The sequence below is a fragment of the Chrysochloris asiatica genome, unplaced genomic scaffold, assembly GCF_000296735.1.
Source record: "Chrysochloris asiatica unplaced genomic scaffold, ChrAsi1.0 scaffold00144, whole genome shotgun sequence".
In the NCBI taxonomy this organism is placed as follows: domain Eukaryota; kingdom Metazoa; phylum Chordata; class Mammalia; order Afrosoricida; family Chrysochloridae; genus Chrysochloris; species Chrysochloris asiatica.
Window position 1 is genome coordinate 4,821,518 of NW_006408662.1, and position 27,291 is coordinate 4,848,808.

General features: G+C 48.8%; 2 protein-coding genes across 2 annotated transcripts in view; one reads left to right on the plus strand and one right to left on the minus strand.

The window, feature by feature from the left end:
* GMDS (GDP-mannose 4,6-dehydratase) overlaps positions 1-13,117 on the plus strand; it is an 809,379-nt gene extending 796,262 nt beyond the window's left edge. Inside the window, exons 10-11 of the mRNA XM_006870563.1 lie at positions 12,745-12,813; positions 13,055-13,117. Coding sequence (XP_006870625.1) covers positions 12,745-12,813; positions 13,055-13,117 — 132 coding nt within the window. The remainder of the gene's footprint in view (positions 1-12,744; positions 12,814-13,054) is intronic.
* Positions 13,118-25,610: 12,493 nt separating this feature from the next.
* On the minus strand, positions 25,611-27,272 carry FOXC1 (forkhead box C1). The gene has a single exon (XM_006870564.1). It carries the CDS (start codon positions 27,270-27,272, stop codon positions 25,611-25,613), a length of 1,662 nt encoding a protein of 553 aa, XP_006870626.1.
* Positions 27,273-27,291: the final 19 nt, after the last annotated feature.

Consider the following 27,291-nt stretch of genomic DNA (forward strand, 5'->3'; position numbering starts at 1 on the left):
TAAATCCGTACAATGCCTTTGATAGCAATAAAAAGGTTTATGTTCAAAACAAAATCCTAGGCATTCTCAATAAATCACCTCTTTCCCCCACTCCCATATCCATGTCAGCAGTCATTCCGGTTTCTGCTCTACCTCTAGCATTGGTCCAAACGCACCCACTTCTTCCTGTCTCCTCAGTTGCCTGTCTCCTCAGTTGCCTGCACCACGTCTGGTCAGGCCCTCTGCTGAGGACATGGCTGTTGCCCTCACAGGCCTCCTCTCCCACCTGGCCGCTCTAATCCAGTACAGCAGCTGGTGTGCTCCTTGAGAACAAACACAAAGCATTAGAGCTCCACACTTCACGAACCAGGCTGGGCAGGACAAATCATGAGAGCCAAGCAGGTTCTTATGGCCTCAAACCTATCCCAGCATTGTCTCCAGGCCTCCTAAGAGTTGAGAAGAGAAGATGGAGGTTCCTTCTCCACCCAGGCAGGTGTAGAGTTAGTTTACTCCAGACAGGAGTCAACTCCCACTAGAGGAAAAGGAGGCATCATCTGAAGCTTGAGCAGTACAATGCTCTCTCAGGCTGACACTCAGGTCTTCCATCCCAGAAAGCAAACACAACCCTGACTCTTCACTGCAACAGCTGGGCCACGCCCATGCTACAGTAACCATGGGTTTAGAGGCTGGGTGGCCCAAGTACATCAAAAGTGAGATTTTGTGAGGGGAGGGACCATGCATCAGGTTGGGACATGCTAGAGTGAAGTAACTTGTCAACCCCAGGGTAACAGCTAGAAGGCAGCCCCCGCTGACCCTTCAAAGCTTACAGTGGCTTCAGAGCACCAGACCTTCGGCCTACATGAACTTGAGTTAGCCAGGATTATAACTGAGACCGAGGGGCTGCACATGCCCTAAGAGACAACCAGTTGTGACTAGAAAATTGTGTGTTGTGACCTTCTGGATATTGTTGTTGATAAGTGCCGTCGAGTTGGTTCCAACCCATAATGACCCTGTGCAGGGTTCCCAAGGAGTGGCTGGTGAGCGTGAACCTCTGATCTTGTGATTTAAACCGACCTTATAGTTCAGTGCATTATCCTGAAGGGCCCTACCTTGAGCCGATGTTCTGGTTACGAGTATTGAAAAACAATATAAAGTTAACATAAAGTGAAATGGCATAAAGTATGAAAGAAAAATACAAGATAGCACACTGAAAATGATTACTGCAAGACATTAAAATAGCTTTTTCTACATCTTAGTGAAGAAGGACTTGATTTTGGGGGGTCCACAATCAGTGCTCATAGAAGCAGTAGTTAAGAAATCAACACATTTCATCAGGCACATCTGCTGCAAAAGACCTCTTTAATCATGGTTAAAGAACAAGCCTGTCAGCTTGAAGACCTAGGTGCTCCTGACCCAAGTCATGGTATTTTCAATAACTTCATATGCCTGTGAAAGTTGGGCAGTGAATTAGGAGGACCACAGAAGGATCCATGCATTTGAATTGTGTTGTTGGAGAAGAATGTTGAATGGACTGCCAGAATGTTCGTTAGAAATGAGAATGGTGAGCCTTCGTCTCTTGTTCTTTGGACACATTTGTTGACAGGAGGGACCAGTCCCTGGGGAAGGACATCATGCTCGATAAAGTGGAGGGTCCGCCCAAAGATGACCCCCAATCAGATGGATTGACATAATGACAACAATAGGATCAAACATCATAACAACCGTGAGCGTGGTTGTAGGACGGGACAGTGTTTTGTTCTGTTGTGCAGAGGGTTGCTAGGAGTCGGAACCACCTCCATGCGCCTAACATCAACAATGAACAATAATTAGTCCTAATAGAAAACGTACATACAATGAACAGAAATAGTCTAGCTACTTTCCATATTCGCTCAAGTCTCAGAACAACACTATAAGGTGGCTGTGTTATCCGTATGCCACAGACTTAAAACCAGCGGCTCAGAGCTGTGAAAAAACTTACCTCACACAGCTCAGAACTGTAGTCTCAGGGCACACCAAGGCCAGTTGGCATAACACAGTTTAAGAAAACCTACTTTGGGGAAGCAACTAGGGTTTTCAAAGCTTGTGAATAGCCATCTAAGGTGCAATGTGGATTTCTCCCAGAAGAGTGAAGGAAATTAAATACACAAGGAAATTGTTAGTACAAAGGATCTATAGGCCAAATGAACCCCATCTTCCCCAACCCTGAGAACGGAAGAAGCTATGGTGATTGGTTACCACTGCTACCTCTTCTGAAAGGGATCACAATAGGCCCTTGAGAGAGTGGGAGGAAAATATGGACCAAAAATCACACAAAAAAAGACCAAGTTTACTGGTCTGACAGAGACTTGTGGCACCCCTGAAACTATGGACCTTAGATCCTCTTGAAGTCTGGAACTGAACTCAAACCGGTGCCTCCATTTTCAGCCAAACGGTTTAGACAGTCTGTTAAGATGAACAATACCACGAGAGAGATACACCCACCATAAACAATCAACTATATGAGATCAAAAGGGTAGCATTTGCCTGGGAATAAAGTTCAGAAGGCAGGACGGGATAGGAAAGAGGGGCAACTGGAAACAGTAAACCCAGGGGGGCATTGGGTAAAGGACTGTTACACTGTAGGCTGTTAGACCGTTACATTGTAGGATTGTAATCAGTATGTCTGAATCGTTGAATGGAAAAATAATTTGCTTTGTAAACTTTAGTCGAAATCACAGTTTTAAAACAAGAAAGAAACTTGCCCCCAAAGTCAGAGAGCTAGTGGTTGAGGCAGGATATAAAGTCAGGGCTCTCCAGTGATGCCGTTGTTGTTGCTGTTGTTGTTGTTGTTGTTGTTGACTTTTCTTAATGGAGATACACTTTACATTCAGTGGGTTACAGAGTAACCCTATCACTGTACAGATAGGTCAGTTTCCACAAATAGTCACGTAACCTACTGTCTTGTCAATATAAACAACATTAGCATAACCCTCCCCGCCAAAAAAAAACATCCTTTATGCACCTTCCCAGTCAGCCTCTTCCTCTATTATCACTGATGGAAGTTTTGTCTTCACAGTCAAGTCTGCATTTCCAGAACTTTATACTCACTTAGCTCTGTAGCGTAGTGGTTACGAATCAGGCTGTGAACTGCAAGGTCAGCAGTTCGAAACTACTAGCTGTTCCATGGGAGAAAGGTGAGGTTTTCTGCTCCCATAAAAATTTATAGCCTCAGAAACCCTGTACAGGGTCACTATGAGTCGGAACCAACTCCACGGCACATAACAACAATAACAACATGCTCACTTAATACCAGACTATATTCTTCCATATCGGTCTTCTTTTATTCAGCATGGTATAAATCTTTATTTTATAGATAAATAAGTCTGTATTGTATAGAGGCATCTTCATTGCTCACATTAATGTAGCTTCAAGTACAGTGCTTTATAGTATTCACCATGGAGGGTTTTATCCTATTGAATAATGGAGCTGTTAGACTGAGAATCAGAAGTCGTAGCTTCTACTTCAAACCCAGTACTGGATTATCTGTCTTAAATCTCTCTTCAGATGCATTCAACCACGGGACTCTGTTCCTCTAATAAAGATATGAAAGAAAGAACAGGTGCCCCACAACCTGGTTGTTGTTGTTGTTGTTAAGTGCCATCAAGTCAGCTCTGACTCATAGTGATCCTATATAGGGTTTCCAAGGAGCGACTGGTGAGCCTGAACTGCAGACCTTATGGTTCAAACAGACCTTGCAGTTCAGCACTTAACCCACAGTGCCACACCAGGACTCCATTGTTGCTGAGTGCTATCAAGTCAGTTTCGACCCATGGTGACCCTGATAGGGTTTCCGAGGAGCAGCTGGTGAGCTTGAACCACCGACTCTGTGGTTCAAACCAATTTTGCGGTCCAGCGCATTAACCCACAGCACACACCAGGACCTTCTGTTAACCTTAATAGGAAATCAAAGAATGGATAAAGAAAAGTAAAAAAAATAAATAACACTAAAGATTTCATCTTCATAGACATCTTTTCTCCATGCATCTCAAAAACTTTGCCAACAAATGTCTTACATTTTCCTAAAAATAAAAATCTCTAGAGAAATAGCCCAAAAGCAAGAATTTGATCTGAGCAATTGCCTCATTAGTCCTGAGTTTCTGAAGAAGTGACTGAGAAAATGAATGTCTGGATGAGAATTTGCATTTCATGGAAGCTGTTTTGTCATTCCTCTTTGGGTCAGAAGAGGGATAGATGAATGAATGGATAGAGAGATGAAGGGATGGAGGAATGCTTTACAAGAGGTTTTTTGAATTTAAAGGACCTGCGATGTTATGTGAAATTGAGAAAAGCCCCAAAGAAAAACAATCCCATCTGTAGTGAAGATATTCCTATGATTTACAATACGTTTTAGTCCTAATGCTTAAAGGAGGAAGAACTCTTTTCTAAACTGGGGGGTAGGTGACTGAGCAAACTAGAAGGAAACTCTCTTCAGGAAAAATACCTTCTTTCACCTGTACAGGTGGGATCCCTGTGGCACAAGTGGGCCTTTTGGGTCAGAGGGAGACTTTCCCTCCTCCTCTGAAGTTCAGAGAAAGAGAATGGAGTTTCCCTCCACAGGTGCTTTCATCTCTGCCGTGTCTGGAAAGGGTGCCACCTGAGACAGATACAAGATCTCTTGCGTTGCATTTTGAGTGCGATTGTCTTGAGGCTTAATTAGCTGGTGCTTGTAAAGGACTTGGAGGGTAGAAAGTGCTAAGTGTCCAGAGAAGCGCAGCACACACCCCATGTGCAGAGGTCCACTGCCAATTATAGCACAAACGGATGGTAATTGTTCCACTTACAGGGACTCTATCTCCTGTCCTCCCAGGATGGGTACCTCTTCACACCCTAGATCTATTAACAGTAACCTTTAATTTCCGATGAGGATGGTACTAGCTTTGAAGCCTGGAATGCTAGATTACTCACTTTTCTATCTCCTTTCATTAAATTGTTCCTGAATTACCACTGTGAGTCAGCTCACCCTCCCTTATCAGCTAGTTAAAGTAGAGATCAGTGAAGTCATCAGAGTCCTGAGCGCTCCTGTTACCATCTCTAATCTGGCCTTTCCCTAGGTTTATGCTCCTGTAAGCTCTAGGGATCAAGAAACAAAGCGAGACAATACTAATGATGTAGGACAGAAACAGGGAGATATAGTACCTCGTAAGCTTGTATAGGCTTTCTACTCCCGTAAAGATTTACAGCCTCGGAAACCCTGTACAGGGTCGCTATGGGTCGGAACTGACTCGACGGCACTTAACAACAACAACAACAAAGCTTGTATAATGCAAGACTGCCTCCCTAAAGTGGTCTTCTTTTTTTAAAGGAAACATAATAAAATCTGACGTATGAGCAGAACTGGTGGTACGATGGGTTAAGTATTGGGCTGCTAATTGCAAGGTCAGTGGTTCAACCCCATTGGCCACTTTGAGGGAGAAAGATGAGGCTGTCAAGTCCCAAAAAGGTTCACAGTCTCGGAAACCCTATAAAGCAATTCTCCTTTGCCCTTTGGAGTGGCTATGGTCAGAATTAACTCAGTGGCAGCGGGTTTGGTTTTTATTGTAAGCAGAAAGTTCCTAACAGGTACTAGAAACAGCTTCTCTGTTCAGCCTGCTCAGACCAGAGCCGGGATGAACAGACAAACTGGACTCCAAGGTCAACAGAGCAGCCTTGAGCGCACAGTGAGGCGTGTTCCTGGGTAAGGACCCTGCTCGGAGAACGCCCTGTGTCTTGCTCCTGTTATAAGCTGGACCGAAGGCTGCAGTAGCCTAGAAGGGAATCCTGGGACTGAGAGTCTGACTGTGATATGGCACAAGTCACAGAGCTTGTGTTCCATCCCCAAAGGAGAGTGGGTCCCTGCCACCATCTCTGGTCTCAAAGGGGTCTGTCTATGAAGGTTTTCTCCGGAATATGTTTTTGAAGTATTAGAAAGGAAATTAGTATATTTAAGTCTGGTGGTGGTGGTGGTGGTGGTGGTGTGCCGTGCGTACAGTTGGTTCTGACTCATAGCAACCTTGCACAGGGTTTCCAAGGCTGTAAATCTTTACGGGAGCAGAACGCCTCGTCTTTCTCCCACGGAGCAGCTGGTAGTTTCGAACTGCTGACCCTGAGGTTCGCAGCCCAATTCGTAACCACTACACTACCAGAGCACTTTTTAAGTCTGGTGGTGATGATGCTGGTGGTAGTGCTGGTTGTTATTTGCTGTGGAATTGGTTCCGACTCATAACGACCCTGTACAGGCTTTCTGAGGCTGTAAATCTTAACGGGAGCAGAAAGCCTCATCTTTCTCCCATAGAACAGCTGGTATTTTCGAACTGCTGACCTTGAGGTTTGCAGCCCGATTCGTAACCACTACACTACCAGAGCACTTTTTAAGTCTGGTGGTGATGATGCTGGTGGTAGTGGTGGTTGTTATTTGCTGTGGAATTGGTTCCGACTCATAACGACCCTGTACAGGCTTTCTGAGGCTGTAAATCTTTACGGGAGCAGAAAGCCTCATCTTTCTCCCATAGAACAGCTGGTATTTTCGAACTGCTGACCTTGAGGTTTGCAGCCCGATTCGTAACCACTATGCTACCCTCTTGTTATCTGTGTGACTTATAGAATTCTTGTTGCCTAACTTTTTATGCTAAACATGTTTTTAAGATAAAATGGAAAAACTACATATATATATGAGCTCTGGTAGTAGTTACGAATTGGACTGTGAACCACAAGGTCAGCAGTTTGAAACTACCAGCTGCTCTGTGGGAGAAAGATGAGGCTTTCTGCTCCTGTAAAGATTTACAGCCTCAGAAACCCTGTGCAGGGTCGCTATGAGTCGGAACCGACTCCAGAGCACATAACAACAACATATATATATATATATACAGAAGTACTGGTGTGGCCCTGCAGGATAATGTGCTAGACTGCAAGGTCTGTTTGAACCACAAGCTCACTGGTTCAAATCCCCCTGACGATCCTTGGAATTTCTATACAGGGTCACTATGGGTCAGAACTGACTCTACAGCACTTATCAACAACAACAACAGTACATATATGGAGTCCTGGTGTGGCATTTTAAGATAAGCAGTGGACCACAGGTCAGTTTGAACTGCAAGGTCAGTGATTCAAACCCATCAGTCGCTCCTCAGAAACCCAGTACGGGGTCGCTATGGGTCAGAACCGACTTGACCACACAACGGCAGCAACAGGTTGTACTATGAATGTCATTAAATCAGCTCGTTATAAAATTATTTGTTTTTTTCACATGCTTGTTGTGGCGTCTACAAATGGACACATATAAAGTAGACAATGTTGTCTTTCACTTTCCCAGAAAACACTAAAGTGTTGGATAGATGGTCAACATTGTCTGATGTCAAACATGTCATGAATACATTGCTTTCTTTGAGTTTGGGAGCTCTCCCTAGTTGCTGATTCCAAACAACACATTCTACTAATTGAGAATAAGGAGTTCCCAACCTTGGGTTGTCCCCATGGTCAGCCTCAGCTTCCTACCCGATGTGAGTCATGGCTCCCATTTGAGGCCTGTGTCTGAACTTGGTTCTGTGGTGATCACAGTATGGTGGCCCAGCTACTCAGGTGTTTGATTCTGAGACCAGATGTTGGCCACTCCATCTCCCTGTCAGTATGCTTGTTGGAGCTGGTGTGGACTGACTCGGTTTCCCTACGGCTGAGCCCTGGCTAAGCCGGGGCTCTGACGGGTTCTGTCAGTCACGGATGCGCAGGCTCGCTGATTGCAGCTTCCTGCGTGGCCCAGACAGCCTGCTGCTTGCCCCTTGTCTCTTATCACCCCTTGTCGGCAGACAGGCCTGGTTTCAACTCCAATTTGTGCTGATACACAGCAGCAAGCGGAGAGGGGAAGTGTTCGCAGCCTTTATTAATGCCACTGCACTTATTACGGTGCTGAGAGGTTCTACCTCTTTGGGAAGCATTCAGTCAGTAGACTAATAATATGAGTTTAAACTGTACCTGATAAGACAGATTCTCTTGCAAACTTTCGAGGGCGATTACAGGCTTCATTTATTTGTTTGGTTTTCTTTGAGGGCTCCCCCCACACACACACACCTCTTTTCTTCACTCTTAACTGACCCCAGCTGCATCGCTTGAATCTTGACTGGGATATAGTCTCAGCAACTTTAAAGCAGTTTTGTCTTTGTAAAAAGAAACATCGCCCCCAAAGTAAAGCTTTCCGGATTCCTCTTCACTAATAAAAAGTTAGACAGAGAAGCAAATTCACTGGCATTCTTTTATTTTATATAGTTCCTGAACTCTGCCTTAATTTTGCTACTCTAAGAAAAGTGGAGAAAAAGAAAAAAAAAAAAAAAGAGTGAACTTCATAACGTACATTTCTGAAGATCTTTAATTGGGGTTTGTTCCTTATTCACCTCACCTATCTGTACACCTTTTCCTTATTTATAGCACTCAGGAGGCCAAGCCCGTTTTCCTTTCTTTTTCAATATGCACACCAGAGATTTAATGACATCCTACCAAAAGGCCGCACACTCTTAAAATGTTTATTAACCTAAGCAGATGTCCCAGGCATCCTCGGTGAAAAAAAGAGAAAAAGAAATGAGACTGTGAACTTTGAAAAGCTAACCTGCCTGACACAATCTATTTATGATCATCCCTGGCCAAAGATTTTAAGGAAGGTGGGCCGTATCAAAGGAATTTAATGTGTAAAAAGTAATTAAAATAAAATAAGATTGGAAGTTAAAAGTGTATTATCTTGATGGAGATGAAAAGGTACCTAAGAGGTTTGAGGCAAGGACACTCCAGTTTGAGGAGGAGATAATAACACAGTACAGTCTGGATTCTTTTGCATTTCACGTTAACTACTGTGGGTTCAGGAACTGCCTTAATGACTTTTCCAGGATTTGGTCTGGCCCTTTATCAGTTCACTGTAACAAGCACATAAGCCAGGAAAGCCTTAGAAATTGCAGATCAGCATACCCTCCCACCATCCTGCAACTCTCACCACTGGATTTGAGCCTTCATGTCCCCAGGAGGCAGCTCCTAAAAGCCAGTGAACAAGCAGGAGTCCAGGAGTCAGAGAAAAATTAGGGAGCTTCAGGCATTTGGACACATAGGTTTTATTTTCTCATGCAGTTTTGCTGCTGTAAAATGCTCAGTTAAACCTAATTGAATCTGACAATAATAAATGACATATTGAAACTATAGAGTTCACCTAAGAAATAGCAATGAAGACAGTGAAGACACCAGAAGCCAGAGTTCAGGAAATGTCATATTCACATAGAAATGCTTTCAATTTTTCTCAGGGCTTTATTGTCTCTCTTTTTTTTAAAAGGAACGTTCCAGACCACCCAGAGCAATAAGTCATTTTTTGAAACTATACATAAAATAATCGCTTTAATTCAGCTTTTTGCCCCTGTTGTCATAATAGAACCTTCAGGCTATAAATAAAGAAGGAACTGCCTGTCAAGAAAGAAAAAAAGACAGAGAGAGAAAAGAAAAGAGCAGATAAACCCGTTCTTCTCTCTTGTCTGATGAACTGGGCCTGCCCTGGTAGAAGGAACTTGTAGCAGTTGAGAATTTATGTAAGGGTATAAATTGTCACATTGCTGCATTCTACTGCCTCCTGGGCCCCCAGTGCTCTGCAAAGTCCTGTGTCTGAGAACAGCCGAGCTTGACTTCCTTGTAAGAAGACAATTTCCACAATCTGTTTTCTTTTCAAGCAGCGGAAACCTTATTTACAGAACTTGTTCATGTTCTTCCAATCATTCCACTCATAATAAAGGAAGGACCGCAACCACATCCCCTTTCACACCAGTCTCCTCACCCTGACTCCTACCTTCACCCCTGCCACATATAAGTGTGCCTTTTGCCGAAAACCTTGCATTTACTATATTGTATATATAAATGATACAACAGGAAGAAGTAAGGTCCTTAATCTTCCCTGAGCCATTGATGAGGAACAAGTATATTGACTGGTCTGGATGTTAGTTCAGTAGTAGCTGACTGAGAGAGAGCCTCGGTTTTACTTTACTGGAACCTCATCCTTTCCCTTCACAAGGTCTCTTGGTCTAATTAAATCTCAGGGAGACAGAGCCTTGGCAGGAGGTTCAAGTAAGCTTGGAGACTGGAATGTAGGAGTTGGGCTCAAAACTAAATTGTGGAGTTTAACTGGGTGCGTCTCTGGTTTCAATGAAATACTTTTACAGCGCATGGTAGCAATGTCTGTTCCTAAGCTTTTCAAAACCATTTTTCTTTTTCCTTAATTGTAGTTCCCTGGTTGTTTTTATATTATGAGCTACTTGTAGAAAAATACAGGAAGCATAATTACAAGACAGAGCTCCTTTCCCAAGCCTACTGAGATCATTTGAAGCCAAACTGGGTTTTAGGGTTTCGCTAACTATAAGTTGAGAGCTATGACTTGCATCCCGTGAACTGCTGGTTGATTTACAGCAAGTGTTATGTGATTAAACAATAGCCATGTTTCTTCAAGCTATGGAAAGCTATGGAATTGAGGGAGGGACTAGGACTTTGTGATTTAATGATGCCACATTTTAGAGCTCCTTCTGGGGAAATGAAAGGAGTCGCCTTGTATGTTTCTGACAGTAAAATGCAAGTTTTGTGTAAATAATGTCCACGTTTATTTAGAGACAGAAGAGCTATAAGTCACTTTGTTTTCGGTGTTTCTATACTTCCACCTCCAGACAGCACTGTGTTAAATTAGTAATTATTCATTTTTGGATTCTACTTTTACTGAAGAACTTGTAGATGGGCTTGAATGTCCAGTAGAAATAACTCATTTCACTATCACTAACAATCTGGAAAGGAAATCAATACTTCAGTGTGTTAGGAAGCCTTTGGGAGTTTGGTTTATTTCAGCCTAAAAATGATGGGACTTTTGAGAATGAGAATTGTTGACTGTACTCTTCTAGAGTAAAATTTCGAGGAGACAGTAGATACTCAAAAGTCGAATCCAAACACCAGTTGGTATAAAAGGTATAAAAGGCTTCTCAGTAAAGGAGGCACAGAGTGTGGAGAGCAAAGCAGGTACCACCATAACATGTCTTCAGCGACGTCTTATGGCTGCCAACCCTACATTTACAGAAGAAAAAAAAAAAGAAAGGCTTGCCAACTGCAACTTGATTTTCTGTTTCTTCCACTTGATGTGGCTGTTCTGGGTTCTTTAATATTGTGTGCAGACAAAATAGGATGTCTTCAGATGTTTTCCTCCATTTGCATCAAAATGGATGTGTATTGGGTGTAATTAAAACCACTCTTCACACACTTCACATCCTTCCCTTTGTCCTGGACACTTACATCTTACCACTGCTTGATAAATACATTTGTATTTGGAAACGTTAAATATTTATCTCCTCCCCAACAATGGTGTATCACTTTTTTTTCTTCCATCCATCTTTCCTTCCTTCCTTCTTTGCCTTTTATGGCTCATCTTAAAATTCTCATCTCAATTTGCATGCAAGTCACTTTTCAGAGAGCTGCAATAAAGATACAGACAGACAGAATTTCTTCTTTTCCAGTTTTCTCTTGGCCAGTCCTCCTTCCCAGCTAGGATCTTCAGTGGGTGGAAATAAAGAGTAGCTCTGGTCCATGTGCGCTGTCCTCCTTGTACGGTGGACATGGCCTGTATTATGATAGTCCGGCGGGTTGAGAAACTGAATATGAAATAAATACCGGCCCCAGCCTTCTGTTTGCGTGAAAATTAACAGTCTCCTCCAGCAGTGAGGCTAGGGAACATAGAGAAAAGGAAAGGGGTGTGGAAAAACTGCTGGGGTCCTTGAACGTCTGTGGTTTTCAAAATGCTATATGCACCTCACCAGTGGGTCGTGAAATCAATTCCGTGGGTCGTGGCTCGGATTCTTTAGGGACTGGAACCGAATGGACACTATATAGTGCCTCTGATCAGTAAGCACTGTGTCACAGAACTTTACTTTCATTTTGTGTGCCTGTGCTGGATGGTAGTCAAAGTGCAGTTCTTAACCCGGGGTCCAAAAAGGCTGCGGCGCCCCGCGCGCTTTGCACCCGGCTGCGGCACACTACAGCAACCCCAGCAATCAGGGTAGAGCGAGGGGAGACAGTTCCTGACAAGACGGGTGACCAGACTCCTCCCGGAGGCCGGCGCGCTGCCCTGGACTCGGGGACACGGCCGCGCGGGGTCCGGCTGGCCACCCTGGAGATGCTCCGAGTCGCATCTACGACTCCTCGTTGAGTTACTGACCACTGTCGGGGACAACGCGGTGTCACTGCAAGACCCTTAGCCAGCCCTGCACGAAAAGTTGACTCCTGGCGGAGGTGCCGCTCAGCCGTCGGGCGAGGGGCGGGCCCGCCTGGTGATTTATTTACTTCTCTTTTTGCCGGAGAAGTGCAGTAATTTGAAACAGTTCTCACAGTAGCGTCCATGACAACTTAATGTTGGGGGGGGGAGAGAGTCATTAAAGCCTCCACAGGACGCGATGGGGGGAATGGGGGAGGGGCGGGGAGGAGGCAGGCTGGGAGCGAGTTGGGGATTGATGGCTTTTTACGGTTTTCAAGTGGCCTGCGCAGTGTATTCTTAATGCAGCCTCGGATGATTTATGGCCCCGAGCGCCTCAGCTAAAACGGCACCGCGGGAACCCCGGAGGGCCGCGTCCAGGGGGCCCGCTGCCGCGGGGAGCCCCCGAGCGAGGACTAGGAGAGCGGGCCTGTGCGCGGGTTGGGGGCGACCTCCGGGGGCCCGTCCGCGCCAGCCACCCACCGGTTTAATTTCTCTCCCTCTCCCCGCAGGACTTTCTGCAGGGAGACTGCTCCAAAGCCAAGCAGAAGCTTCGCTGGCAGCCCCAGGTCACTTTCGATGTAAGTTTCCGCATGCGATGCCGGAGTGCCGGGGTGTCGGTCGGTGTCGGTAGCCCCACTCCGCATCAACACCCCCTGCCCTGCCCCTCCGCTGCTGCCTGGATCCCCAGGCCAGTCCCAGGCTGGGAGGGCGGGATGGACGGCCCCGAAAGGAAGGAAGGGGGTGGGTAATGAGGGGCTTCGAGAAGAGAGAGGGAGAAAGAAACCCCCTGACCTCCCGCTTCCCTTCCCTGCTTCCCAGGAGTTGGTGCGGGAGATGGTGGATGCAGACGTGGAACTCATGAGGAACAACCCCAACGCCTGAGGCCCTGGCGCAGCTCCGTGGCCCTGATGCCTCAGACTGGTTCATAGGCTTCGAGGTTCTGCCGTCAGGTTCCTTCTGGGCCGAATTTGTAGCAGCCGGGACATGACTCTCGGTCCTGCTTTACTTTCATCGAAACCTCCTCCGAATGGTTTTGTTAAATCAAGATGATTTAATCACATAATCATTTCACTTGAAATTATGTCGTTCGACATTTGAAATTGTGGGGCCTTTACATTGTTTCTCTTTTCTTATTAAACATTACCCTTTCTATCAACAGCATTAACTGAGTCACTGTCGATGATTTCTCTAAGTTTTACAAAACCGACGGAAGGGCCCCCAAACTGATCTCCAAGTCTCGTTTGAAGAGAGTCCCTGCCCTGTTTCTGTGGGAAGCTGGGGACCGGCTGTGACAGGCAGGCCCCTTACTGAAGGGTCCCTTTCCCTTGTGTTGACAATGAGTTCTTCTATCAGCCCAGGAGGTAACCCAGACCTTGCAGAAGTTAGGCAGCCCATTCCCACACTTGGAGCACAGACCACCTCAAAAGATGACTTGAGAAATCAAAGGGAGGGGGGAGAAAGGAGCCCTGGTGTTACAGTGGTTAAGCGCTTGGCTGCGAATTGAAATGTTGCTGATTCAAACCCATCGGCCGGCCACTCAGTGGGAGAAAGCTGTGGGGATCTGCTTCTGTGAAGAGTGTACTGGCCTTGGAAACCCTACGGGAGCAGCTGTACTCTGTCCTTTGTAGGGTCCCTGTGAGTCAGGATCTACCGGATGGCAACGGGGTGGGATGTTTGTTTAGAAAAAGAAGAAACTTCAAGGTAAGTAAATACTGCTTGAAGCAATTCATGCCCAAACCCTTGGGTCTCTGAGCCATACCTCACCTTTTGGTCTAGAATGCCACACAATGTTCTTCTCAGCACTAGGACACTTTCTAAATTGAAATTTGATTTATTAATTGGACAAATTTATGTTAAGTGCCTATTACACATCAGGGACTGTTCAATGCCCTTGAAATGTACCAGTGATAATTAGAAATTCTAACGAAGAGGTTTAAGGTCTAGCTTCAGATCACAGGGTCTAGTTTCACTGAGTGTCTATCCAAGCAGCCAGGGTTTGACCACTGGTATGTGTGTCCAAGCTGTGTACTGTGTCTGTACGGTTAAAGGAAGGTTGACAAATATATAGAGTTCCCTTAGCCCCCAAAGCCACAGGCAAAGGGTTTGTGTGTACATAACAGATGGATGGCACAGGTGTATGTCCCCATAAAAAGACAGCATTTTTCTCTAGAACAGCCAGATCAGGATTTCTATTGTACCCTCCTCAAGCAAAATACAACTTTATAGCAAATGGAATCCTAAGCCTTTGCACACGATCATGTGGTGTGTGTGTGTGTGTGTGTGTGTGTGTGTGTGTGTGTAGTGTACTATCTCTGCCTGTCCTCATGGGCAGGTTTACGATCTGGGGGAGGATGCAGGCTCCAGGGCTGGCGGCAAGAAAGAGGGTTCTTTGTGTGACTGGTGGAGGTCAGGGTGAAAGCAGGCTGGTGAGGGGTGGCTTCAGCTTCCACTGGGCAGAGCTAGGGCCGCCGGAGCTGCGCCCACCCGGTTCTCAGAAGCCAGCCAGCCGCGCCTTGGGATGCTATTAATTGAAAACAGATGGTCCCTTGAAGGTTGAGCCTCCACGACTCAGCGGCCTGGGACACACACACACATCACATATAGTGTCACAAACAGACAAATACACACATATCCAAACACAAATACCCACTCACAAACACAAATATCTGTACAAACAACTCACCAACATGCTGTCTCACACTGTTACACACAAACACACACATTCAAAAGTACTTGCCAACACAACTCACAAACATGTATCACATGTGTTCAAAGCACTCATGCTGCCACATTGTCACACTCACCTACAAACACAAACTCACATGAGCAGAATGTACCCGTTTGCATGCGCCCTGACCAGCAGACCGCCTTCCCTCTCAGACCACCTGAGCCAACCCACTACTTCACACCACACTCAGGAGAGGCCTTGCAGGAACCTTGGGGCTCACAGTGACCCCATTTAATTCAAGCTTTTGTGGCTTCTTAACATCATCTCAAAGCTAAGAAACTCCTCAGTGGGGAACAGGAGAGATTCTAAGCAGAGGTTTCATGTCTCAAGTGGAACCATAATTTTAAATTATACTTCTCAAAATGGGCGGTAGCATCAGAGTTTGAAGAAAACAAACAACAACAAAAAAGTATTTTCAGTTGCAACCTTCTCTATTCCTGCACCTCCATCTCCGTGGTTAGAGAAAATTCATTTGACCTCCCAACCTTGTGCGTGTGTGCGTGTGCGTGTGTATGTGTGTGTGTGTGTGTGTGTGTGTGTGCAAAAAGAGGAACCGAACAGATTTACTTCAGTATTTCCGTGCTTTCTTTCTGTGTTATGAGAGAATTTCATTTAGACATCCTTCGGACAATTCTTATTAAAGGACTCCTTAAATCTTGACTCAATGCTAGTGAACTTCTTTTTCCCTTTTTCTTCTCTACTTTAGCTATTCGTTTTGGATGTGATAAACTATCTTCTACCTTGGGGTGGTTTTTTTCCTTTGATAGACGTTAAACTTTCAGTACGCTAAAATATCCTGGTAAAACAGTCAAACCCACATTGTGTACCAGATGAGGGACAAGGCCCATGAACACCAGCTCTCATGAAGCCTCACTTTCCATCTGATCTGCCTGCCAGAACCCTGTGTGGGTTGTGTACCTGGTAGCTGTAGTCCTTTGTCTTTGAGAAATTAGAAGCGGCTCAGGCCCAGCATAAGAAACCTGCCACCTCTCTGCAGCTGTACAGAGGCAGGGCTCCCTGGGGAAGGCTGGCCAGGACCTTTAAGGGAAGTGAAGTGATTCAAAAGATTTTGCTCCACCGAGATGGCACCAATGGTGTGCCAGGTGAGGTTAGAACTGGGTTTCCTTAAGCAACACCAACTACCACTGTTCATTAGAACCCCTGGTTGCTGGTTGCTGGCTGCTGGCTTAGGAGACCTTTCCTGTGTTACTAAAGTTCAGCTCCTGGCAGGAGACAGCTGTTCAATTTTTCATTTTAAAACATTAACCTTAAAACCATTGTTGACCAATAACTTTCTAAGTACCAAGAGAGAGCCTCAAAGCACTTTGTTTGCATTTGGGGTTCCTGTGAAGATGTAACCCCAAGGAATCCAAGTTTACAAAGGAAACATCTCTTCTCCAAACCGCTCCCTGCCTTGAGCTGTAGCTGGGGAGCATTCAAAGAAAGCAGGGTTGCAGAGCGCCCCCACCCGGATTTTACAAAAACTGTTAAATCTGCATTTGCGTAGATAAGCTTTTCAAGACGAACTCGAGCCCCAACATACCACGAACACCTCTCCAAAAATTTTGGGTTTCAATCACTGGGGTGTCTAGAACTGGAACACAAACACGGTGCTGGGGCCTGGGACCCCGTTCTGGTCGTCTGCCCCAGGCCGGCCGGGTGTCCCACAATCCAAGGTTTCCTTTTCAAACATACAGGGTCAGGACGCAATTTCCTCCTCGAGAGTTCTCTGGCTCCCCAAGACCTTTTGCCTCACTTCCGAACCCCACACTCCAAAGATGTGACGCCAGGGTTGCTCTGGTTTTAGTAGCTTGACCATTTAACTGCCCCCCTACCCCCGCTAGAAGACGGCGTCCAGAGGTGCTGAGACCTCCCCTCAAAGCATCTCCTTCCCCAAAGACCTTTTCTAGTCCCCGGCCTTTCGCAAAAACGACGCCAAAGCCCACCTCATCTCAACTCAGCTTCCTCCCACAAGAGAGTTTCAGAATGGAGGCAGGACCCCAGCCCCGCCAACTACCTCTCTCTCAGCGCCCTTCCTCCTCTGAGGTCAGGGGTCCTATTCCTGCTGCCCCCTTTTATTCCTGCGATCTGGACCCGGGGGCACGAGTGTGTGCACACAGCAGCATCCAGGCACTGAGGATGCAAAGGCCTAGGCTGACACCCCCACCCCCCTTCATCCTCTCTAGAGCTCGGCGACCTAGGGCTTCAGGCCGGCTTCCCGGGCGGCGGGTGCCCTGAGTGCTTGTGCCGCACGTGTCCCTGGACCAGCTCCGGACCCAGAGAGTCACCCTGCCCAACGTGGGGAGCCACTGCAACGGAGCGCTTTAGAGACGACGAAGACCAGTCGCTTAGAAAAACCGAAACCTTCAGCCTCTGGAGCCCCAGGCGCCCAGAGCCCACAGCCAAGCCTAGAGAGCGGGGAGGGTGCTGACCTAGGGCAGGCGACGTAAACCCGGGCTGCTGCGAGCCTACCACGAGGGAAGCCAGCCCATCCAGACAGGAGGAAGCTGCACAGCCCCAGGAACGGCGGGCCGCGGATGGGAGAATGTATATTTGGAAGGGGTCAGGACCTTCTCGGGCTGCTGGCTTTTTATGGCGAGGAAGCCGGTGGGAAGGGCTCTTTGGCGATGCCTTCCTGTTGTGTCCGTGTCCCCGGCAGCGCCTGGCTGGGACCGGGCGGCCCAGCCTGGGGAGATAAGGCCCGATCCCGGCGGCCTGCTGGAGTCAGGATCGACGGGCAGGCCAGCCAGGAACCAGACCATCCCTGCAGGGAAATGTCACCTGATTCTCGGTCACAAGCCCCGCTTTTTGTCAACCAAAGCCCTGCATCTCCCGGACTTTTCGTGGAGTGGGCACGCAGGAGGCCCCCACAGCGATCCAGGCCTCTCTCCGGGGAGTGCTCGAGTCCACTGAGGCCTAGAACCTCCTCGCTGGGGGAACTGTAGGTCCCCTTCCTAGAGTGTGGAGGCCGCGGTGCCCGCTCCGCTCTGGCCGGGCCCGCACATCCCAGGACGCGCCCGGCCGGATCTGCCCGCTCCTCGAGGATAAGGAGAACTCAGTTTTTGTTTTTTTTTTCATTCCCCCACCCAGGAACCCGCTTGGCTAAGCGGCCGCGGCCGCCTCTGGGCCCCGGGCTCCACAAGGCCGCGTGTGGGTCTGAATGCTCGCCACCAGGGAGCTACACGCCGGTCCGCGGGCCCCGCAACGTCGGCCCGGGTTCCGAGGCAGGTCTTCGACGGCCGCCAGCCCCAGACACCGACCCAGACGCCAATGTTGCTCAACTCAGAGAGCAAGACTTTTCGTTTTGGCTTTCACTCGCAGATTTAAGGAATCCAATCACTCCCTAAACATGTGCGCCCACCCCTGTCGGTTCTACAAGCTTGTAGCCATTAATGAGCCCCCGGGCCGACCTTCAGGCCCAATGACCTGCTTTTATACTGAAGGAAACGCGGCTGCCTTAGGAGTTAATGGCGCTAAATAAGCTGCATTTCCTGCTTTCTCCCTGGAGTAGGTAATGGGGGGGAGGGGAGGGGACTATCTTCTCAGCCTCTGTTTGTCTCTCCATTTACATAGCCCCTCAAATCCTCCAGCAAACCCTTTCATTCCACAGCCCCATCTTGAATCCCTCAGGTCTCCTCCTGGGTCCCTAGGTCCTGCCTGGAGTCCCACCCCCAGGTCAAGAAGAGAGGCCCAGTCGTCTAGCCCTGGCTCCGCCCTCTGCTCACTGCTAGGGTTCACAAATGGCTCTTCCATGCCCACCCAAGTCGCACCAAGCGGTGTTGACTTAAGGGCCAAATGGGCAGCCCATTCAGTCCTCATCGTGGGAGCGACCAGCGGGGACAGCTGGGGGTGGGGTGAGAGGGAAGGGGCTGTCAGTCTAGTAGGAACTGACAAGGTGGAATCCAGGGCACCTGAGGGCAGAGGTCGTGGGGTCTGCTTCGAGGGCTACCACGGGCGGGTCAGAAGATGATGCTGCTTTTAGAAGAAGAGAGGGGGACGCCATGGGGAAGGACAGAGGCTTGTCGGTTGCTGTCCCGATCCCAGCGTCCCGACAGTAGGCAGAGATATTCTGAACGGTTAGCAATGCCAGGCCCTGTCAATGGACCAGGCAGACCCTGATTCTTTTGTAGTCCAAGTGGGAGTTCTGTCCTTCTTCAAGACACACCGGGCCTATATGCAAGGAAATTCCAGATCCTACCGCATCTCCTATAATACGCTCAATATGCTACAAATTTAAAATCAGTGAGGGAAAAAATCAAGTAAACAACCAAAAAAATAATATAAAACAGAGGGTTTCTTTGGAGCCAGAGTAAGATGGGAAAGGCTACAACAAAGGTCCTAAGTCGGGCAGTATGCTCTCTGTGCCTTATTTTGGTTTCCAATAAGGCGGACATGGTACATTTTGCTCAATTTTCCACTCCTAATCACGTTGAGAACGTTGTGGAGAAGTGGCTTTCATTCTCCAGAATGAGTCTTCAAGCTGGAATTCATTTAATTAAGTACTGCTCCTTTCTCAACGGGACCAGACCTGGAACTCACCCTAACCTGCTCAGGCCATGTTACCTCTGTCCTGTACCTAGGCCACCAGAGACCTGAGGCTAGGCCCAGCATGGGGGTGGGGGGGTCATGCTGTATCTGACCCATCCATCCCTCAGAAACTGGTGGGCATGTGGGCCATTGGGAGGCACAGCAAGCTGGAAGTGGGGACAACAGGGAGAAACTTGGAATTGCCAAAATCTTCTGTCAAGGTGTGGGAGGAAAAGGGGGTGACAGGGACACACACAGGGAGAGACAGAGGAGCAGAGGACAAAGACACATGAAGTATGTAATGATTGCTTTGGATTCACACTCAAAATAGGAGAGATGGAATAAAGGGGATCTGGCCACAGACATTCTCCCTATGAAGATAGAGACCCAGAACCAAAGGAGACTTTTGTTTACTTGGATGCAAGTGAAACCACCGTCAGCAAAAGCCCTTTGCAGGGAACTTCTTGGCCTGGTCAAAAATTGAAAATAGGAGCTTTCAAGAAAGTGGGGTTTCTGAAGCTGGTGTTTAGAGCACCATGGCAAATCGAGAGTGGGTTTCTTTTACTTTCAACGTGGTCACTGTCTCAATAAGTTAGGCTCCACTTGATTTGAGCTCTGGATTTCTGAGCTACATCCTCATCACCCGTTTCAGTGGGGTGACGACTGTGGCACCCCCTGAGACCCCCTCTCCCCCTCCAAGGCCTGTTAGACTGAAGAACGACAGCATGGAATCACCTTCAGTCTCACTTGCCCTGCTTTAGGACGTGGGCACCATTAATTTCTCCCCTAACACTACATTTGTTTATGACTGGATGGGAAGGGCTAATGGCTTCATTAACTCAACGGAACTGAGTCAGGAGGACATCGGAATAGGCCACGGCAGCAGCGCAGGCACACTCAGGCTGAACCAAGCAGACAGAATGCTGAGCCCTGCACCCCATTCCAACCGCCCCCTCCCAAGAGATGTTGATGTGAGCTAAGGGGCTTGTGACACCTTCATTCCACAGAGCCCAGAGATGTCGGGTGTGTGTGGAGGTGGGGACTCCAGGAGGCCTTGCTTCCGGTACCACTAACGCACACCCTGGAGAACACAGGTGTGGATGCTGAGGTCCAATTGCTTAGATTCTCCAGCTCCTCTCAGCAATCAGGCAGGTAGGCCTGAACAAGCAGAGGGCTCCGGGCCTCTCTGGGGTCTTGCACCATTCAAATAAAAACTAATAGCCCTCCACCTTAAAAACTGTCCACCCACCTTCACCCCATCCCCACTCCTAGTGAAGAGGGCAGGTTGGAAAAGGTGCCATGTAACTTGCCCACCTATCAAAAGTTAGGGCAGCCAATGGGGAGCTACAAAGTATTCATGTTTTCTGACCCTTGTTTGCTGACCTCACAGGAAACAGCCAAGAGCTTACTGGCCGCGGGCACAATTGAGCCTTATTCCTCAACAAACATTGATTATTAATGACACAAGCTGCGCGGAATGATAAATTGTAAAATGCATGCTTGTTAGCATGCAAGCTGGTTAAGAAAGGCTTGCTAACTGCATAACCCTGGAGAACAGCACGTGTTCCTACCACATGTGCAATGTGCCAAATCCAAGTTTCATACGGCTGGTCACATTTTGGCCTTTCCTGGCTCATAGTATAAATTGCTAAGGGAAAAAATACATCCACTGCTTCATATAAAGGACAAAATACTAATTATCTTAAAGCTTTCTATTGAAAAGCTAATCTCAAAACATATTATCTACTAATTACAATAGTAAGGAGTTTTCCTTATAATGTTATTCTACTCAAATGTGACCCCAATTTACAGAAAAAAAAATTATCCTGTGGCTGAAAAAGTACAAATCAAGCATTCTGATCCATAAGGAATAATCAGATTCTCCCAGGTTAAAGAAAGTTGGCAGGAGTTGATTTTTCTTAAACTGGATTAAGAATTCAAAAGCAAATGCTCATTTTGCTAGTAGAAAATGTTATACATATGTATGTATACACACATGTTGTTGTTGTTGTTATGTGCCATCTAGTCGGTTCCGACCCATAGCGACCCTGTATAGGGTTTCCGAGGGTGTAAATCTTTACGGGAGTAGAAAGCCTCATCTTTCTCCCGCGGAGCAGCTGGTAGTTTCGAACCGCTGACCTTAAGGTTCACAGCCCGATTCGTAACCACTACGCTACCAGAGCTCCTTGTATACACACATACACACACATATATACAAGAAGTCCTGGTGTGGCACTGTAGGATCAGCAGTGGACTGCCAACCACAAGGTCGGTGGTTCAAACGCACGCCACTCCTTAGAAATGCTATACAGGTTCGCTATGGTCAGAACTGACTCGTGGGCACTTAACAACAATCATTTTTTTGGAGTGTATACATACACCTACACTTTTTAAAATCGGAGTATTGCACAGAACTTCTGACCTTTCGTTCAAACATTGCTTCTGAGCCATTATGTAAGCAACTTGTGTAGATGCTGTCTCTCTATATGTATAATAGTCAAACACTTTCCTAGACTCCTAATTTTCAAACATTCCACTAAGGGCAAACAAGGTGTTGACAAACGTTCATCGGGTAAGAAGTATATAGGAGCACACTGGGCTGAGGCCGCGGTGAAGTCGCGGGAGCGAGCGCTCCGCTCACGCCGGAGAACTCTGCTCCAGCCTCAGGGGCTAGGGGCCCAGTAACCTACTCCCCATTCCTGCGGGCTCTGGAAGCGCTCTGGCAGGCAAATGACCTGGGACCCCACTCCCCACGCTCACCCCAGCACTCTGCCCAACTCAGGAGCGGAGACTGCAGTTGTCCATTCGCTGGAGCTTCTCGGCCCGCCACCCACCCCTCTCCTGAGCCGCGCGCTGCCGACAGGCTCTCCAGGCCCTGCAGTAGCTGCCACCCGCAGTCCCCCGGGCCCGCCAAGCTCAGGGCCGAGGGGACGCGGAAGGTCAGGGACATGTGCCCTGGGAACACACCGTGCACCGTCCCGCCGACAAGGCCCAGCGACTCCCCTTCACCGGCCATCCGAAGTGATTTGTGGCCTCTGTAAACCAATCTTACAAACCAAGCAAGGACGCAGCTACTGCTGCGAGCGTCGCCGGACCCGAGCCAGACTGCCCCTGTCCGGCCAGGGAACGGGGTGGGGGTGCGGGTGTGTCTCGGGGTTCTCCAGCAGAGTGGGGCACCCAGGTGGTCGCGGGCGCAGCGATGACGCCTGGGTGCGCTGGCCCTCGGGAGCAAAGCCTGTGACCTCCCAGACCGGGCCGTGGTCCTCAACACACGTGTGTCTTCCAGACAAAGGCGTCGAGAGCGGAGCAAATAGTTACTGATCGCGTTCGGGGCCCGGGCTAAGGAGTGCGGAGACGGGAAAGGCGCGAAGCAAAGGCCGACCTGGAGGTTGACGGGCGGAGAGGGCCGCGCTCTCGGCCTTGCGGGGCCTAGTCCCGGTACCCAGACCGCGACCCCCGTCCCTGCTACTTCTCCCCACCCCCCAACCCGGGCCTCCCTCCCTGGCCCGCAGCGCTGACTTCCGGGTACCCACGCCCGAACCTGTGATTAAATCAACAAGCCTCACATAGGTCTTCCCTGACTCTATTTATTTTCTCCCCAAACAACTTATTTCGGGCGGCAGCCGGAGACCAGAGCGGGGCTCAGGGGAGGGAGACGCTGGGGGCGGGAGGCGTGGGGCTGGGAAGGGAAGAGCCAGCAAACACAAACAGAAGCCGGGCACCCCGGACGCGGCGGGTAATTACAGCTAATTAACTGAAAAGCGTTCCCATCGGGGCGCGGCGTCCGGGGACGCTGGGGGCCTCGCAGCCTCAGGAGGCAGGCCCCGCCGACAAGCTAGAGGCGGCCGGAGTTTCCAATCTCCATCCCCATGGAGCCCGATAAGTCAAAAGCAATACGATTCCTGGCTGCCCCAGCCGGCCAGCTTTCAGGGGCCGGTCACCCCGTCCGAGGGGACAAGGACAAAGACGTTGTCACTTGCCGCCGCTCCCCTTCCGGGCCTAAAATCAATCCAGCTTGGCAACCGGATTGTTCAGTGCTCAAGTCTCGGCTCCACGCTCGGTTGCCCAAAGTGGACAAGGCAGAGACTCCCAGAGCCGTGTCACTGGATTCTTTCCCATCACCTCCCCCCACACAACGAGGCAGTCAGAGGTGTTGGGGTCGCCGCCGCGGATCCCCAGGCTCGGATGCTGCAGGCAGGCTACCGGCCGGCTGACCCAGCAGCACCTCACCCTGCGCCGCGGTGATCTTCCCCGACTATTAGGTTACAGCGCTGGGGGAGGAGACGGAGCGAATCAGAAGCCACGTAAAGCCGTTTTTGACTGAAATTAGAGTGTATTTATTTGCAGCCATCCTTTAACAATGATCAAATTTTGACAACAAGCAACAGCAATTACTGCTAAGTGTTGCCTCTAGATAGGGGCGGCAGATAGCAGGAAACTGTATTATCTTGAAAACAAACTGAAAGGCCCTGGATGTCTGTAATCAAATCGCCATCTCCCCAAAGTCTGATTGACAGACCAGATTACCCCCAAGATAATGAATTTATTACATTTCCTGGGTTATTTACAAAGGGGGAGGGCCAATCCGGATTGCCCCCTAGGTTTAACTGTAAATTAACAAGAAAAATTGGTTTGAAAAGAAACCATCTAGACTATATTGTTCTACTCCTTTCTCGTTCCTTTTTGTACTGCTTTAAGCCTTTTCAAGAACGAATGTTTTACAAACATATCTTCTAAAATAGTTTCCCAAAGATTAAATATCCCTTTTCAACCCATAGTATATTTAAAAAAAAAAAAAAAATCAAACCTTCTATGTAATACATGAAGGATTGTAAATGTGGATGACTTATATACATACATATAAAAACTGGCTTGTTTTTCCTCTTAGAAAGGACTGAAATTAATTGAAAAAATTTGTTTTTTTCAATTTTTTCAAATTTGCTTTTGCCTCACAGGGATGTATGTATAATAGACACTGCAATTTTATATGTGAGACGCAAGCCAAATTTTCACCTGGATCCATCTCATTTATGCGCATATAGGTATCACTGTGGTTAAGAATGCTGCCAATTTATAGGTTTAAGGTTCCCAGATCATGTTTTATCATTACTGAGAAAATGATTTGTTCATATGTCAACTCAGACCTATTTAGAAAAATATCTTTTTTAAAACTAACCTCAAAGCAAGCTGATTATATAGTACATTTTGCAGACGACGCTGCGGAAAAAAAAAAAATCTAAGCAAAAATAGACGGTTATGTGAAATTTGACAGGGACTAACTAGTCAATAGAATTTCTCCAAAATCTAGAGATTTAGGTGGAGAATAGACTATTTACTAGTACTTTATCTCTGAAAAATTTTATTCTTTAGAATAATTAAGGCTGTATTAAAGTATCCAGACATATAGGTCTCATTCAAACTGAATGGTAATTTATTAATAAACAAACAATGAATATGTTCAACAAAAATAAAGATGGTAGAATAAGATTAATACAGTTTCCCTTTTATAATGAAAAAAAAAAGCACAATTTAAAGTTTCAGGCAATTTAACGTCAGGTTTTGGAACACTTTCTGGCGTTTGGTCCACGACATCCAACTACAAATTAAAAATAAATTACTATGTTGCAATTTACATTTTAAAACAAGTCCATGGATAAAAAGAAAGCGATTTTCATATACGGGTACTGGAGGGGGGGTTCCCCCCTCCTTTAAACATAGGATAAAATAATATCTTACAGATGCGAGGCCACGGAAAAGGGCAGGGGATATGAGAAGGCAGAAGAAAGGGTGATCTCTGAAAAGCAAGAAGAAACTTACGTGTTATCTGGAGTAACACTGTCCTTAACAGACCATACTTTTGCGGTCTCTGTACACAATAGTTTACGGTTTTGTTTATTTAGATAAGGCAAACTGGAGGTGGCTCTGATTTAATCTTTTAAGAAAATAGAGTTTTCTTTGTGCTGGTGAGTTGAATTTTTCGAGGGATTCTGTTGGCTGGTGTGAAAAATATTTTTTAATTGAAGGCTTTTTGGTTTCGATTTTGCATTGATGGGTCCTTTGGGCTGCTCCTGCTTTGGGGTTCAGTTCAGTTCATTTCAGTTCAGAGGGTGCCGAGGCATGTCAAAACTTGCTGCAGTCATAGACGAAAGCCCCGGACGTGCGGTACAGAGACTGGCTGGAAGGGAAGGCCATCTGACAGCTGCTATTGCCGTTCACTGGAGAGTTGTTCAAGCCAATCCTCTGCGATTCGAACATCTCTCGCACCGAGTGGAAGCTCTGCTGTTGTCCCGGGTAGCCGGCGGCAGCCGCCGCCGCCGCCGCACTCGCCAAATGGCCCAGGTCTCCTGCCGCCTGGTTCAGGTACCACGAAGCGAGGCGACCTTGGTGGGCCGAAGGGTGGTGGCCGGCCTCCTGGCCTCCCCCGCCGCCACCGCCGTGACTCAGGGACGAGGAGCTGCTGCTGGTGACCGGAGGCAGCGAGTAGTCGGGCAGGGAGTCGTCCACCGCCGAAGCGCCCGCGCCCCCGGGCGCACCCTGCAGGTGGCCGCCGCGCTCGCCAGCCGCGTACAGGCTCATGGCCTGCATGTTGCAGTGGTAGGTCCCGGCGCCCCCGGCGCCCCCCGCGCCGCCTCCGCCGCCGCCGCCGCCGCCTCCCCCAGAGGAGCTGCCAGCGCTGGAGCTCTGGCTGCACGGCGAGCTGTAGAGGGAGTTCTGGCCGGGCGAGTAGGCGCTGAGCGCGAGCGGGGGCGCCAGGCCCGGCCGGGAGGACGCGGCGGCTGCTGCTGAGGCCAACAGGCCCGAGCTGAGCTCGGCGGCCGCGCCCTGCGGCGACCCTCGCAACGACGTCATGATGTTGTCCACGCTGAAGCCCTGGCTGTGATGTGGTGGCGGCGCGGGGGGCGCGGGGGGCGGGGGCGCGGGCGCGAGCTCCGCGCCGTCCAGGCTGAGTGGGCGCGCCGCTGGGAGCCCGCCACGGGGGCTGCTCCCGCTCGACAAGCTGCCGCTGCTGCTGCCGGGGCTCTCGGTCTTCGGCACGGCGGTAGCGGCAGCCGGGGACATGGGCTGGGGCGGCGAGGAGCACGTACCGTTCTCGGTCTTAATGTCCTGGATGCGTACGGGCTGCGGCTGAGCACCGGACGGCCCCGCGCTCCCGGGAGCGCCGCTGTCGGCCTGCTCGGGCGGTGCGGGCGGTGCGGGCGGCTCCTTGATGTGCAGGCGGTCCTTTTCCTCCTTGTCCTTCACCGCATCCTTCTTCTTAAAGCGCCGCCGGCGCCGCAGGAAGCTGCCGTTCTCGAACATGTTGTACGAGTCCGGGTCCAGCGTCCAGTAGCTGCCCTTGCCCGGCTTCTTGTCGTCGCGCGGCACCTTGACGAAACACTCGTTAAGCGAGAGGTTGTGGCGGATGCTGTTCTGCCAGCCCTGCTTGTTGTCCCGGTAGAAGGGGAAGCGGTCCATGATGAACTGATAAATGCCGTTGAGGGTGATCTTTTTGTCGGGCGCGTTCTGGATGGCCATGGTGATGAGGGCGATGTAGCTGTAGGGCGGCTTCACCATGTCCTTGGGCTGCGGCTGCGGTGTGTAGGGCCCGTAGGCGCGCGCCATGCCGCCCGGGTACTGCTCCGCATGTGCGGCGGGATGCGAGTACATGCTCATGGGCGCCGGCATGGCGGTGTAGCCGCCCCCAGCCGCCGCCGCCGCCGCGCGGTAGTAGCTCTGCTCGCCGCCGAGGTAGGGCACCACTCCCAGAGAGTTGGGGCTGGACACGGAGTAGCGCGCCTGCATGGCCGCCGCCGCGAGCCCC

Bases quoted from the DNA above. Each gene is read 5' to 3' on its own strand.
- FOXC1 (XM_006870564.1), bottom strand. From the start codon at position 27,272: ATGCAGGCGCGCTACTCCGTGTCCAGCCCCAACTCTCTGGGAGTGGTG.